General features: G+C 39.6%; 2 protein-coding genes, 1 long non-coding RNA gene, 1 other non-coding gene and 1 pseudogene across 4 annotated transcripts; 2 read left to right on the top strand and 3 right to left on the bottom strand.

Moving 5' to 3' along the window:
* Positions 1 to 1,033: 1,033 nt before the first annotated feature.
* On the bottom strand, positions 1,034 to 4,063 carry LOC106384122. The gene is made up of 4 exons (XM_048749475.1): positions 3,865 to 4,063; positions 1,655 to 1,917; positions 1,269 to 1,579; positions 1,034 to 1,088 (listed from the first exon to the last, which is right to left on the bottom strand). The coding sequence occupies exons 1-4, from the start codon at positions 4,061 to 4,063 to the stop codon at positions 1,034 to 1,036; spliced, it is 828 nt and encodes a 275-aa protein (XP_048605432.1).
* Positions 4,064 to 5,447: 1,384 nt separating this feature from the next.
* Positions 5,448 to 7,203, top strand: BNAC03G32800D. Its single transcript, XR_007320358.1, has 2 exons — positions 5,448 to 5,693; positions 5,890 to 7,203. It is a non-coding gene; the product is annotated as an uncharacterized BNAC03G32800D (transcript).
* LOC106388640 (protein LONGIFOLIA 2) lies at positions 7,199 to 11,001 on the bottom strand. Its single transcript, XM_013828752.3, has 5 exons — positions 10,259 to 11,001; positions 10,067 to 10,119; positions 8,437 to 9,978; positions 8,195 to 8,345; positions 7,199 to 8,039 (listed from the first exon to the last, which is right to left on the bottom strand). The coding sequence occupies exons 1-5, from the start codon at positions 10,407 to 10,409 to the stop codon at positions 7,378 to 7,380; spliced, it is 2,559 nt and encodes an 852-aa protein (XP_013684206.2). The 5' UTR covers positions 10,410 to 11,001; the 3' UTR covers positions 7,199 to 7,377.
* On the top strand, positions 10,592 to 11,086 carry LOC111204495. Its single transcript, XR_002656963.2, has 2 exons — positions 10,592 to 10,824; positions 10,900 to 11,086. It is a non-coding gene; the product is annotated as an uncharacterized LOC111204495 (long non-coding RNA).
* Positions 11,087 to 12,872: 1,786 nt separating this feature from the next.
* On the bottom strand, positions 12,873 to 14,562 carry LOC111204410 (annotated as a pseudogene).
* Positions 14,563 to 14,798: the final 236 nt, after the last annotated feature.

Below are 14,798 nucleotides of genomic sequence, written 5' to 3' on the forward strand. Positions count from 1 at the left end.
CCCGTTCTGTGTATGGACATGTGCCACGGAGTGTTCTACTTTTACCCCCATGGACATACAATATTCATTAAACGCCTGGGATGTGAATTCACCAGCATTGTCTAGACGTATAGTCTTAAGAGGAAAGTCTGGAAAGTGTGCTCTCAGTCTTATCATCTGAGCAAGCAGCCGTGCAAAGGCTAGGTTCCGAGTTGATAGCAGACATACATGCGACCATCTGGTCGATGCATCAATAAGGACCATGAAGTATCTAAACGTCCCACAAGGTGGATGTATTGGTCCACATATATCTCCTTGGATCCTTTCCAGAAAGTTTAAGGTTTCTTTATTAACCTTGGCTGGTGATGGCCTAGTTATGAGTTTCCCTTGTGCACATGCTGCACATGTGAGATTTCGTGGGATCACTCCTTTAAACGTGTGCCCTTGTGAATTCATCATCAATTTTCGCATCATTCCTGTTCCGGGATGGCCTAGCCGGTTATGCCATAAAGTGAATAGCTTGGAGGCATTTGCCTCGACCATACTGATCCGTGCATAGTATAGACCAGTAGACATTGCGGGCATAGTCTCTAGGATCCTTTTATTGCCTTTGGTGATCAAAGTTATGTTAAGGAATTCTTTGTTTCCTTCTTCCCATGTTTCAAGGTGGAAACCATTCAATCTTATATCCTTGAATCTCAATAAGCTTCTTCTAGAGCTTGGGGAATACAAGGCGGTTTTGATCTCTAGGTGAGTGCCCTTGGGCATCATCACATAGGCCTGGCTGTGACCTTCAATCAGGCTAGCCTCACCAGCAATGGTTTGTACCTTTGCACTTTTCATTGTGAGATTCATAAAGTACCTTTTGTCTCTAAGGATCGTATGACTTGTGCCACTATCCACCACAAGTATACTCATCTCATCATTCATTTCTATAAATAAAATTTAGAGACTTTATAAGATCTTTAAAACTTTTATTATCATAAATGTCATTTCATAAAATAAAAACACCAAATCAAAGACATAAAGCAATAAAACAATGTGATTCGAAAAACTAGTCCTTTAGACAGTCGGATGTCTCAAAATCCATTTGGTCATCTTTGTTGTCCCTGTCGGATTCATTGTCAGCATCATATCCATATCCTTTGTCATCCTGACCGTTTTCTTGGATCATGTTTGCCTCCGGGTTCTTGTTCTTGAGACTCTCTTGATAGAGTTCGCACAAGTGTTTCGGAGTTCTGCAGTTCTTGGCCCAATGATTGTCCATCCCGCATCTGTGACATAAAGACTTGGACGTGTAAGATGGTTTGGATATGCCACCTCGTCCACGGCCATAACTCCCTCGGCCCCGACCGTAATTGGAATCACGACCACAGTTATTGTGGTTTCCTTTTCGGCCGGTTGAGTAGTTGTCTCGACCGTTATGATTGTCACGCCTACGTCCCCTGTACCCACCACGGCCATGGCCGTATGGTTTCCTGTTGTCTTGGGTGTAGTAGGTCTCTTTGGGATCTTTCTTTTCAACCTCATGGGCTTCGGGTAATGGTGCTGTCCCGGCCGGTCTAGCTCCACTATTTTTCATAAGAAGCTCATTGTTTGCCTCGGCCAAGAGTAGACATGAGATCAGATCAGTATATGTGGCAAAACCTTTTGTTCTATATTGCTGTTGCAACACAGAATTCGACTGATTAAAAGTCGTGTAGGTCTTTTCAAGCATCATCACATCGGACACTTCTTCACCACAAAGCCTTAGTATGGATACTATCTTGAACAAGGCTGAATTATACTCATCCACCGACTTATAGTCCATGAATCTGAGATGCATCCAGTCGTGCCTTGCCTTTGGAAGCAACACCATCTTTTGGTGATCATATCTGTGCTTTAAAGCATTCCAAAGATCCAATGGATTCTCAATCGTCATGTACTGATCTTTAAGACCTTCAATGAGATGATGGCGCATAAAACTTATGGCCTTGTATCTATTCTTTTCATTCTCATTGTTGTCCTTGATGATAGTATCACCGAGTCCCTTGGACTTTAGACTAATCCTTGTATCTAGCGCCCACTGCAAGTAATTGTCTCCGGAGAGATTAAGGGCTGCGTAGTCTCTGTTTGCTATTTTCGACATCTGATTCACATTATCATACTAGATTTTAGATTCATAATGTGATCACGTGGCCGCAAGATATAAGCAAGCTCGGCCACAACACGTCTTATGCATTTATGATGTTCAAACAATACTAATCGACCATGGTGCTATCAATCAAGAGCCACACGGCCCTATAGGTTTTCTAATGCAACCAACCTAAGCTCGTGTGATCTATATGCTGGCCGATCTTGTTTTAATCAATTGTGAATGCAATATCATGTTCGGATTCATGCAAAACGATTTAAGCATTCTTATGATCCCTAGGGTTTTCAATCTTTAAATTCTATCAACTTATGTTTAAGGTTTCAAGGCCTTAAGTATTTGTATGTTCAGCTAGATTAATTCAACCAATCTAATCAATCCTAAACCTCAAATCAAATCAGAAATCAAAACAATCAAGATCAAGATTAAAATCGGACACTAGCTTCTTTTAGGGTTTAGGGTTTTCGATTCCTTGATTAGGGTTTGCCATGTTTCAGATTTAATCAATCAACATACAATCAGGTTCTAATTGGAATCGATTTATGTTTCTAGTTTAGGAGATTGTCGATTTTAATCTTAGGGTTTCTTTTAGGGTTTCATCAAGACATTGTTTCCATAATGATGGAATTAGGGTTCTTATTGTTCTAGGTTCTCAGATTATGTTTATACCTTTGTTTCGTAGGGGATTTAGAACCGGACCACCTGAGAATGGATGAGACTTCGAACTGAGATGATCGGGCGTCTGCTGCCTCCTATCGGGTCACGGATGGGGTCGATCGCGGGCTGGATGCGTCTCGGCTGCGAGCTGTTCGGGGATCGGATCGTCTCGGGTCGGTCGCGGACTTCGGGTTCGATCGCGAGCTGGATTGCGGTTCTTCTGATCTGAAGCGTGATCTGAGAAGCTTTGGGATTCAAGATGGATCTCCTGAGTTCTTGGATGAACTAAGAACAGGGTTAGGATTAGGGTTTAGGTTTTGGGTTCCGATTTTGGTCTCAGGGTTCAGAGGCTATCGTGCTGATAACGTGTTGTGAACAATAGGGGAAATCGTGTGTGTCTTATTACTCAATCAAAGTGTTCCCTTATATAGGGGTTACAAGAATCATATAAAAGGAAAATGTACAAATCATTATCCTAAAGGAAAAAAGAAAACCTCTTAAAGATAAACATGAAGAGATAAATGGAAACTATCCTAAGACTAAAGTCGGCCACTCTCTCTCCCTTTGGGCCGCCGATCCTCTCTCTCTCCATGGGCCACGGTTTGGCCATTTGGTTACTATCAATCCACATTGTTCATAACAGTTATTTCAAAAGAATTTTTTTTTTGGTAAGAATGAAAACAGTTTGGACTTTGGACTGCTGTTGGTTATGTTAAGTAAACGCATTCTCCCCGTTGCCATTACGTTAGATAATGGGGGTAACCTTCAAGGCCCATTATATTGTGATTTTGTTCGACAAGCTACAAAGCGCACGAGCCCCTCTCAAAATTAATCTATTTTCATTTTTTTAAAAATAAAACTATAGGAAAACTATAAATATATGTATGTGGATTTCAAAAATTTCCCGATCTTAATTAATTTTCGTTACAGAAATATATGATTATTTCCCGCAATAATTTGTGTACTTTCTAATTATTACATCTTCGGTATAACCTGTGAAATAAATCAAATAATTCGATTAGTAGAGGGTTAATTTAATTTTTTTTTTTTTTTGTCGTCTATCCATCTAAGGTAGATCAAGTGGAGAACAGACGAACCGATTCTCCTAAGAGCATCTCCATCTGTCCGGGTCTGATCTATATGGGAAAACAAGTAGTCTCTGGTCCTTGCATTCTTTGCTAACGCATCTGCCCGACCATTCCGACTCCGAGGAATATGAGACAGACTCACATCGTCAAAATCCTCATGTAGCCTCTGGAAAGCCTCGATCTCTGCCGTAAATGCAGGCCAATCCATCGGGTTTTCTGTCATATCCACTAAATCCGAGCAGTCCGTCTCGAACCGTATCTATGTTATCCTTCTGTTTCTCATACAAGAGGCTGCCCAAAGTAAACATTTCATCTCAGGATGCAAAGCTGAGAGGCTCCTGTGGCACGCCCTTAATCCGAAGTATTCTGAGCCCATTTGATCCTTAAGACTCCACCCTAAGCCACTAACGCTGCCATTATTGATCCATGATGCATCAATTTGACATGTAAGAATTCCGGGGATCCAAGGGGACACTGTCTCAATCTTTGTAGTAGGAAAATCGTCCTGATCCTCACTTGCTTCCTCCTTTTCATTTCCTTTTCTCCAACATTCTGTCTCAAGAGACGCGTGTTGAAGAATATCGATTGGGGATACGTCTTTCCCATTAAAGAGTTTGTCGTTCTTCGCCTTCCAAATGTACCAACAGATCCATGGGAAGGTATCGAATTGTGGTCTCAAAGGAGCCACCTCTTTTCTCTTCCAAAATAGGAAGTTCATGTTTTGATATATGGATGTACTCGGGAAGTAACCCGTAAGGGACGGATAGTCCGATAAAGCCCAAACCTGAAGGGTTGGGGGGCATTCAAAAAGAAGATGATTAATCGACTCCACTGGACCAGCACATCTAGGACAACTCCTATCGGTGCCCAGGTGTCTATACATGAGCCTCTCTGCCGTCGCCACACAGCCCGAGATAGCTTGCCACAAAAAATGCTTCATCTTGCTCGGGGCCTTTATCTTCCACACATGGCTTTGTAAGCCTGTGATACTTGGTTCTATAACTCCTTGTGAAAGATTCAACTTGGTCGATCGGAGTAGATCATATCCGGTTTTAACAGAATAAACTCCTGATTTTGTATGGTTCCAAACATATCCATCTGGAGCCCGAGAGCAAGAGGGTTTCAGCCCAAGTATCAAAGGGATATCATCTGGGTGAAAAAAGTCCCGTAAAAGCTGTGTATCCCACTCATTGGTATCATTCCTAATAAAGGACTGAACAAGGAGTTGGGGTAGTCGGTATACAATATGGTCAGCAGGTCTAGGTGGTCGAGCCACTTCATCTGGAACCCAAAATTCACTCCAAACCCTCGTATCTTATCCCGTACCAATTGTCTTCCGTAGACCCAATATGAGTAGAGGTCTCGCTGCCATAATACTACGCCATCCATATGATGGTGAGTATGTACGCCGATCTTCTAATGGAGAAGTGTGATTATATTATCTCCCTTTTAGAACACGTGCTAGTAAAGAGTTCGGATAATGAATTAATCTCCACGATTGTTTTGCAAGAAAGAGGGTTAATTTAATTAAAAAAACAAAGATTAACTGTTTTTTTTTGCTAGTGTCGTCTATAAAAAACCAGTTGGACTATAAGTTAACGAAAGTCTAAAACTTTCAAAATCTTCTCTCTGCTGGATCGAGAAGAGTGTTTAACCTTTGGAGCTCTCTCTCTTTAAGTCTATCGCATTCGATTCGAATCCCACCTTTGATTTCGTTCCTTGGTAGTGGTCCCCCCCCCCTCACTCAGTTCGCCGCCGTTAGCTGCCGAAGCTTGTCTCCGTCGGTGAATTTTGGTCAATTGAGAGAGATTTGCAATGGAGAAAGTTGCTTCTCTCCGGTAAGCACTCTACTTCCCTTAACCGGATTGGTTTACTCTCTCCCAGTGTCGTCTGTTGCATTCTAATGCGCTCAATTGAACCCTATCGATAAGCTTAGGGTTTCGAAAATGTGTTCAATTCTTAGTTTTTTTTTTTTTTTTTTGGGCAATTACTCATAATTGGGTCTGATTGTTTATCATCTCTTATTGTTGTTAGGTGCCAAAGTAAAGAACTTTGTGTGAAATGAGTTGGTTTTTCACTCAAGAAATGGTTATACATGTTATGTTGGGTGAACTTGTAAGTTTGAATATGAGCAATGGAGTTGGGGAAGGTGGAAGAAGTCAGAGCAGAGAATCTCACGGCAAGAGAGAGCTTTTTCAAGGCAGTGATTTCGCTTACGCTTTAGGGAGAATAGCAGTGGCTCAGATTTGCGAGAGTGTAGAGGTTAATGTGTCTCAGCAATCACAGAAGGGGGTTAGGTTTAGTTCTTTTCAAGAATCTGCTCTTGATACGCTAACCGGCGTAGCGGTTCAGTATATCCAGAGCATTGGGAAGGCTGCTCAGTTTTATGCTAACGTGGCCGGTAGAGTAGAGGGTAACTCTCTGGATATTGTTCAGGCATTAACGGATTTGGGATCTGGTTCTGGTGTTTCAGACATTGAGTGTTGTCTTGGTGATTCTGGTATAGTCAAGGATGTTATTCGTTATACAGGAGAAGCGGAGGAGGTGCCGTTTGTTTATGCTCTTCCCCGTTTCCCAATTAATAAAGAGAAAAGAGATTCTCCTAGTTTCTACGAGGTTGGAGCAGAACCTCCATATGAACACATCCCTGTTTGGCTTCCTGCATTTCCCGAAACTAATGTAGGCACAATCGAAGGAAATGTGCCATCTTTACCGAGTATACAGCATTCTTTCAATGGTGGCGGGTTAGAAGTACTCAAATCTCCAAAGAGTGCTCGAAATTCAACACAAGGAGAAGAAGAAATGGAAGGTAATCCGTTTCTTGCCGCACCTCTTCGGTTTGTAGAGAATGAAGTGTCACCTGTGGTCGTCCGCCTTCTGGAGCTTTCAAATGAAGTTGTTGGCATCAATCACGTTCCTGATAAGCATACAAGCAACAACAACAGTCACATCCCAGTTCTTGAGGCATCTACTCCATGTGATGATATCAACAACAAGAACAAATTATCTGAATCAGAGGATGGAGAGAAGAAAGGTGGTGCAAGACCACAGCAAACTTTGTTGGTGTTTCAAGATTGGGACTTTAAAGAGACCTTCGTGTTTGGCAATAAAGGGGAGCGTCCAGGGACGTCGGTGGTTTCAAGAAGGTGAAGTCAAGAGGGAGAAGAAGTCAGAAACCGAAGAAAATGGTGAAAGATTTGACTTGGCAAATCTCGGCCCAGATGTTGTTATATAGGTATTGTCATTTTACAATTTGTAGACAGAATAGCTTTTACATCCTGAGAATAAAGAGAAGATTGCTTGGCCTCTAACTTAGTTTGTTATTATGATTGACCAATTCATATGCTCTAGCACTTGTTTTTTATTAATTAGACCTATATATATATATATATATATATATATATGCTGGTTACACAAACAAGTAGGAAGAGAACAGGCAAAAGGGTTGAAAACCCAGAAACCAAGGGTTCTCTTCCTCTGTAAGATTCATTCATTTACAATTCTAAGTGATACCAATAAAAATTAACAGAAGCAAACTTCATTAACCAAGTCTCTGAAAATCATCCTCTCAATATCTAACACTATCCCTGGAGTCTCACCTTCAAACGCCTTTAAGTTCATGCCGTGACATTGCAGGTCGTTCCATGTGAGGTCCTCCTTGTCGTCCTCCAAGACACACTGTGAGTTGTTCTCTTGTAGCCTATCAATCTCCAAACATAGCGTCTTCAGAAGTTGCTCCCCTTTTGATATATTCTCCATTGTTGTAATTGGATTTGCAGTTAGCCGTGGTTTGGTACAGCCTTCTGCAGTGAACCGCTGAGCTAGAATTTCATTAACGGTATCGAAGATGAGTTTTCTCCTGATTATCTCTGTCTGATGTTGTCTTAATCCCATGCCCTTGTTCTGTTCCAGGATGAAGAAGAGTCCAGGGTTGATGGGGAGACGTGCTTTGTTCAGCTGAATGCTTATCATACTGTATTCAAGATCTCTTAGAAGCCCTGATGCCAACAATATCTCCGAGATGTACTTGTGGTCGCCGCTTGCATCTTCTTCAGAGAAGCATTTGAGGAGATCAGAGTCTTTCTGCGTTGGGTTCCGTTTATTCTCAGGCAATATTATCGATCTGCAGATGCTCACAGGCTTCTTTATCCACACAGGTTCTTCAGCACGTAGAGCATCGTCATCTGGTAAGATAACAAAGAAAAAAAAAAGAGAACATCACTCAAACCAAAACCTTGTGAATCCATGTAGTTAATTGAAATTGATGAACTTGTAATTGCTGCGATATATGAATTGGTCACTAATCAGTCTGAAGATTATTCTTTTGCAAGTGTCTCACCTTTAAAACTAAGAGATATCTTCCTCACAGGGGACGGTGAATCCTCTTCATCGAAGGCTGCATCAAGAACTGAAACAGGGCTCGGTTGTTCAACGGTAACTTTCAGAGGTTTAAGAGATGGTCTGTCTTGTTTGATTCCAAAGTCTGGACTCTGCGTTAGTTAACAGAAGAGATTCAGTTATATGATACTAATGAGAAGGGATTAGGGAAGATTTGTCAGAGAAACAGATCCGTTTTTGTACCCTTTGTTTTGGGGTGTGCAGCTCTGGGAAGTCACAGTTTCTCTCCGGTTGGCGTCTGCTTGTAACCTCGACGTCAACATTTGATCTCAAGCTTATGTTGCTGTCAGTTCTTAAACTTCTCAAGTCACTGCTTGCATGGCCTAATCGTTCATCAGGCTGCTGAAGAGTACTGCGAGGTTTTATCCCCTGTTTCCTTCTCGGTGAGACTGACTCCATTTGCTGTCTACCGAGCTGCCTTTGGATCTTGCCTGGCTCTGATTTTGGAGTAGTGGGTGGTGACTGCCTCTCAAACCCGAGCTTTTTGGGCTGCCTTCTTGGGCTAACGCTTTGCTGTTGGCTCAAAGCTTGCCTCGACCTCAATGTTTTTGGGCTAGTGCTCTTGGTCGAATCTAGCTGGCCCTTGTAGAGGCCTGGCCTTGGGGTTAAATCCATCGCGTTCTGCTTCCCCGAGGTGACTTTTCGAATTTGTCTGGGGTTGCCAACATTGACAGTTGGCAGTGAAGTGGAAACTGGAGCTGCAGGTTTCATTACAACGATCGATGAAGGTTTGAAGTTCATGGCTGGACTTGTTGCAGCTGGAACTGGCTGCTGAGTTCTCTGCATCAGATTCGTGTTATCTTTGCTTCCATCCATCAACTGCTGCGTCTTCTCCATAGCCTCAAGTATGTGCTTAAGAGCTCTGAGATCTTTCCCCGCCTTTTTGAACTCCAACTGCGTAAGCCTCTTCTGAATTTCGCCGTAAACCGTCAATGCAGCGTCTCCTGCTTTCATCTGCTTCCATGGAGCTGGTTCCAATGGAAACTTAGAAGCAGCAGGTAGCTTCTTGATTGAGCCAACGCTTCTAGATCTCCCTAGAGATGTTGGTTCTACTCGGGACATTGGCCTTGGGGAGTCGCAAAACCGGTTCTCGTTTCTCTGCTCGGTATCGAAGTTGTCTGCAATGACTTCAAGTCCCATCAGTTTGGCCACCACGCTTGAATTTGATCTCCTGTGACTCATTGTTACCGGTTCCTCTGGTGGACAACTTGATCTACTATCCAATGACAACCTCGGTGTCTCTTTCAACTTGGAGCCTGTCTTGTTTCTCATCTCCCTCTCATCATATGAAAAGCGAGGACTCTCCCTGAGCCTAGCAGCCATTCCTCTACCTTCATTCCACTCACTAGAACTCCGAGATGGTGATCTCAATGATGCTTCTTTGAGAAGCATCATGCTAGCTCTAGCTGAATTTGGCTGCTGCTGCTGCTGATGCTGAGTGAAGGCTGCTGTCGTTTCGTCACGTCTGGTTCTCACTTCTCTATTAATAGAGCCTTTCACAAGCTCCTTTATATCAAACGGCATCATCGGTCCAGCATTGAGCTGTTCTCTGGTCAGATTCTCACCAGGCTGATCGAATTGAGAAGTTGCGGTACTGACTTCTGCAGAAGAGAAGCTGGAGGAGCGTGGAGAAGAGGAAAACGAAGGCCGTGAAGAAGATTCAGAAGAGGCTCTATGCTTATCCTTCACTGCAGACTCCTTCTTCTTCTTCTTGGTAATCCTCCCCTGCAATTCCCATTAAAGTCTCTGTTTTATTAGCTATTTTTTTTTCTCAGAGATGAAACAAAATAATAAAAGGGTTTAAGATTCTTACCGTTTCTTTATCACTTTCCATGTTAATTTCACTGACGAGATCTTTTCTTTCTCCTGCAAAATGAGCACCCTTGTTCTTAGCTATGAACCAGTAGTTTTTGGTTCCAAGTGAGACTACTCTGTTTCTTTGGTGGTCCTAAACATTAAACTGAGACTTAGTAAGAGAGAGAGAGAGAGAGAGAATTTAAGATACCTGGAGGCAAAGACTTTTCTACATGGCCGGAGACTGGTCTCGCCGGATAATGTTGCCGGTAAAACACTTGAAGGATCCCATTCATGCATCCAAACTGTTTATTTAGATTTGGATTCTCATCTGACAAGTTATACAGAAGTTTTGCAGACATATCTTCTTCTTCTCAAAAAGGATAACTAAATAAAAACGAAATTTCACAATCTTTCATATACTCTGCTTTTGCAGTTACCAATTTCTTCTTCTTCTTAATCTGTTATAGATTTAACGGTTCTTTTTTCGGGTTTCAGGAGAAGAAGAAATGAAGAAAGTGACAAGAAGAAGCCAACATTAAGGACAACCTATAGCTTCTTGTGAAGTTATGACCAGACAACAGATTAGCTTCTTTCGTTTTTTGCTTTGGAGGCTACCTTGAAGAAGAAGGGAAGGGAAGGGAAAAAGAAAGAGTTTCTATCGGTTGTTCAGAAGAAAAAAAAGAGGTTTCTATCTTTAAAGGCACATACAACTGTCAAAGGGAGCTTTGAGCCTTTGAACCATATATAATGTAATGAATGTACATGTGTTCACATGTAAGTTTAGACATGTGAGAACTTTATTTCTTTAGTATATTATACCTACTAATCTTATATTCTTTTATTGTTTAGGAGCTCTGAAAAATTCTGCTTGGCACATGAAGAGGAATATGGTTCATCTCTTAAGATGAAAGTTATGCACATGAGAGCATAAGGCTTACTTATTATACAAAAAAAAAGGAAAGTAAATGATTTTGAAGTTCTAAAAATTTTGGTTATACTTTGGATATATTATATGCAATGTTATGTTCACTTTGTATGTTTGTTGATTCATCTTAATGTGCTGGTGTAAATTAGTTAGCCGATATTCAGCAGAAAACAAAAAGAGTTAGTTGATGCATAGTTTAATAATAATAATCCAATATTAGTTAAAATTCAATATTATGAAAAATGTATTTTAAAAAACTATCTCAGCAGTCATTGAACATTTTTAATCAATTAGACTTGATATTATTCACTATTATGTTATATGTAGTTAACTATGTTTTCAGAGCATGAAATTTCTGATATATCAGATAACATTTTATATTTTAATCACCACATGCTATTTTTGTTTGATCTCTTACACCAAATCTCCAACTCAACTGCAAAACACTATTTTAGTGTGATTTTTACACCAAAACACTATTTTAGTGTGATTTTTACACCAAATCTTCTCTTATGGAACTGCAAAAATCACATCATTTTAATGTAACACTAAAATTTGACATCAAATTTGGTGTGATACTATTCAACACACTAAAACACTATTCATCCCACTGAAACACTATTTATTTATTTTATTACTAAAACATACAATTAAATAAATGATAAATAAAAAACTTAATACATATAATATTATAAAATAGTTTTAGTGTGAAGTTTAGTGTTATGGTTGGAAAAGATCTTGACTTTAGTGTTGAAATTATACTAAAATAATGTGGTTTTGATACTAAAATAGTTTAGTAGTTGGAGATGGTTTAGTAATAACAATATGAAAGATATATAATTTTATGTATTATTAGCTGATTTTTCCTTACACATCCATGTGAACAAAATAATGAAGGTGGGTCATTCTAAGCCTTGGTGGCCCTTTACATCTGCATGTGGAGTTTGTCAGAAACACACAGCATATTTTAAGAAATAAATCTATTTATCTAAAAGGATAAGAGAAATTATTATAATGGCAGCATAAAATCAAAATAAATTATTATGAGAGGAAGTGGATTGGTGAACTGGACGAAAGCTTGCATGGTCTGAGATTGGTGGGTCTTACAGGTAATTGTTCAACCATAGATTTTCGTCCTTATTTATTGTTTTTGCCGAGGAACAAAGATAATATTTACGGATTGAAGATAATTTATATGGAATACTATTGTTTTTTTGAATCTTAAATAATATTATTGTTGATGTAGAGATTTCAATAGTTACCGAGAGACTGATGCATAATAATGTATATGCACGTAAAACTGGTAGAGCAAAATGATGAATTGAACTAATGAATCGTAGGTATATGTAGTGAATGATGATCTATATGTCAACTTTGAGAAAAAAGGGAAAAGATCTATGTTTTGTGGACATTCCACAAGTATTATCAACAGTTCATTGCTTTCTGGTTATTAACAAATCAGTTTGTTGCTTATTATTTAAAATCATAGCATAAGATGATGTGAAGTATTAAGAATATGGCGTATAAAATGAGGTAGATAAGCATTATATATTAAAGTCGTCGTCTTTTAGTTTTTGTTTTCTTTGATTTGAGGGTTTATGTCCCTAGATGTTCTAATCACAGAACCATGTGGGCATATCACGTGCTTTGTTCCACAATGTGCTATGAAGGTGGGGCTCGTGACATCTTAATCTATTTAATTTATTTTTCTTTATTTTAAAAAGAAATTTCTTTAGCTCACATGAAAACAAATTTAATTGATTTGACACTGAAAGTACCAATGAATATACTATTTATTCATGAGTATTAATTAGTTTTTTTTTTTTTTTTTTTTTGTAACTTGGCCAGTATTAATTAGTTTTGGTTTCAAATATTGTAACAATCAATATCAATCGCGCTACTTCTTCTTCTTCTTCTTTTTTTTGTTGTTGTAAATTTCCAATATTTCTGTTTATAAATGTGTTTTCATGATATTTTAGTTTTTTTTTTGCCTTAGTAGCAATTTTTGATTAACAACTGACTACAGCGTAAGATAACAACTTTTCAGTGTGTTACGAACGAGAGAACGTGGATACAAAGTTAAAGAGGAACCACCAATTTTGGGAATAATCAATTTTGTTCCAAGTTGATATATATCTCTACTATATATGCATACATATGTATCGTGTACTGATGAGAGATTTTTTTTTTTTTTGGTTCAAACCAACTTTCATTAATAAAACTTAGACTCCATCAATGGAGAAACTTTTCAACAGACACAATAACACAGCCACATTAACTAAATAAACCGCTGCATCAAAAGCAAAGCGGATAACACAAACATAAATAAAAACAAACATAACACACAAGCAACTTAAAAGTGAAACACCATGAGTGCTATTGAGTGAGATGAAGCCACGGAAATTGGAGAACACGTTCAGTGAACTGCTACCCGAACATACTGCAGCAACAAATGCATAGAGAGCAGCAAGAAACTTGGCTACAGAGGTGATCAAGCACCATCTTGATGAGCCTTGAAATTGTGAGGAAATCTGCAACCATAATGAGATGTAGAGTTGCAAGAACCACCACGGCCAGACAAACAAGTCTGAAACTACGAAGCCAAGGTTGGTTTTTTTAAATCCATCGCTTATCTTTTTGAGTTATAGACCTGAAACATCAGAGAAGACTACCAACACACAAATATATTGTAATAAGCCTAAAAAGATATTTCGAACAACAACCTCATGCCGAGGTAAGTGAACCTCATACTGAGGTAAGTGAACCTCATACCGAGGTAAAGGAAGGCAAACCAAGTGCCTAACAGCTTTGTACTGAGTTAAACAATGACTAACAAGAAGCATAAGGTCCTCATACTGAGGTAATGGTCGTGAATAGTTTCTTATATGGAGGACAAGGAATCCAAATCTAAGGTATGTTTAATCCCAAATAGAAACATCTAGACGGATCACAAGGGTCATACCTTTCCAAGTTATGCCTAAGAACAGGAAGAAAAAACGAATTTTTCCCATATGAAATTATAGATCTGAAACCTGTAACCATCGGTAGAGAGAAGCAGAGGCTTGACAAGGTTCACTCCAAGAGAAACAATCAGCAAACAGACTGAGTCGGATGTTGTTGTACAATGAAGAGGAGACCTCGCAGCTGCTAAGGTGAAACAATGGCAGGGGAAAGAGGACAGATCCAGTGCGACGAGAGTGAAAGAAGCGTCGAGAGGATCAGGACGGTCGGGAGCAGAGACCACAGCGAGTAGATCTAGAGAAAAACAAATGGCGGTGGTTCAGGAGGTGGGGGAAGGAGCAACAATGACTCTGAACCCCGAAATAGTGGCATCAAACCCATGGAAGAAAGGAAGAGGAGGGAGACAGAAGAGGTTCTCACCGGTGGGCGAGAGGCCACACCGACAGCGGCAGATTAAAGCAAAAAACCCTAATCGCTTTGGAGTCGCATAGAGAGAGAAACGACTTATATACTGATGAGAGATTTTTCATTGATGATAATATGTTAGGTTGTATAAAGGTTTTTTTTTTTGGTTTGTGGGCTCAGCTCCACCTCTTGGGTTCGATCAATGCAGAGAGAAAAAAAAGAGTGATGATACTATGATTAACATGTGTATAAAAAAAATCTTTAGCAAAAAAAAAAAAAAAAAACATGTGTATAAAATTTCATCTATGCATTAAAACAACAACGCAAAAAGACAGTGTTGTCAGAATGTTGAATTGTTAACTAATTTGGATAAATGAGATAATCAAGTAATTACCTAAGGAAAACTTATATGGCAAATATTATCTTAAAATGAACGGTTTTCATCAGTCATATAACA

Source organism: Brassica napus, chromosome C3 (assembly GCF_020379485.1).
Source record: "Brassica napus cultivar Da-Ae chromosome C3, Da-Ae, whole genome shotgun sequence".
Lineage (NCBI taxonomy): Eukaryota > Viridiplantae > Streptophyta > Magnoliopsida > Brassicales > Brassicaceae > Brassica > Brassica napus.

What these genes read in the sequence shown, in the direction of transcription:
- LOC106388640 (XM_013828752.3), bottom strand. Translation starts at nt 10,409, where the DNA reads ATGTCTGCAAAACTTCTGTATAACTTGTCAGATGAGAATCCAAATCTA. An exon ending in TGCACACCCCAAAACAAAGG is followed by an intron (nt 8,346 to 8,436) that starts GTACAAAAACGG and finishes TAACTAACGCAG; the next exon opens with AGTCCAGACTTTGGAATCAA. An exon ending in GATATCTCTTAGTTTTAAAG is followed by an intron (nt 8,040 to 8,194) that starts GTGAGACACTTG and finishes TTATCTTACCAG; the next exon opens with ATGACGATGCTCTACGTGCT.
- LOC106384122 (XM_048749475.1), bottom strand. Translation starts at nt 4,063, where the DNA reads ATGGATTGGCCTGCATTTACGGCAGAGATCGAGGCTTTCCAGAGGCTA. An exon ending in CTTTTAATCAGTCGAATTCT is followed by an intron (nt 1,580 to 1,654) that starts GTGTTGCAACAG and finishes CTCTTGGCCGAG; the next exon opens with GCAAACAATGAGCTTCTTAT. An exon ending in AAACCATCTTACACGTCCAA is followed by an intron (nt 1,089 to 1,268) that starts GTCTTTATGTCA and finishes TGAATCCGACAG; the next exon opens with GGACAACAAAGATGACCAAA.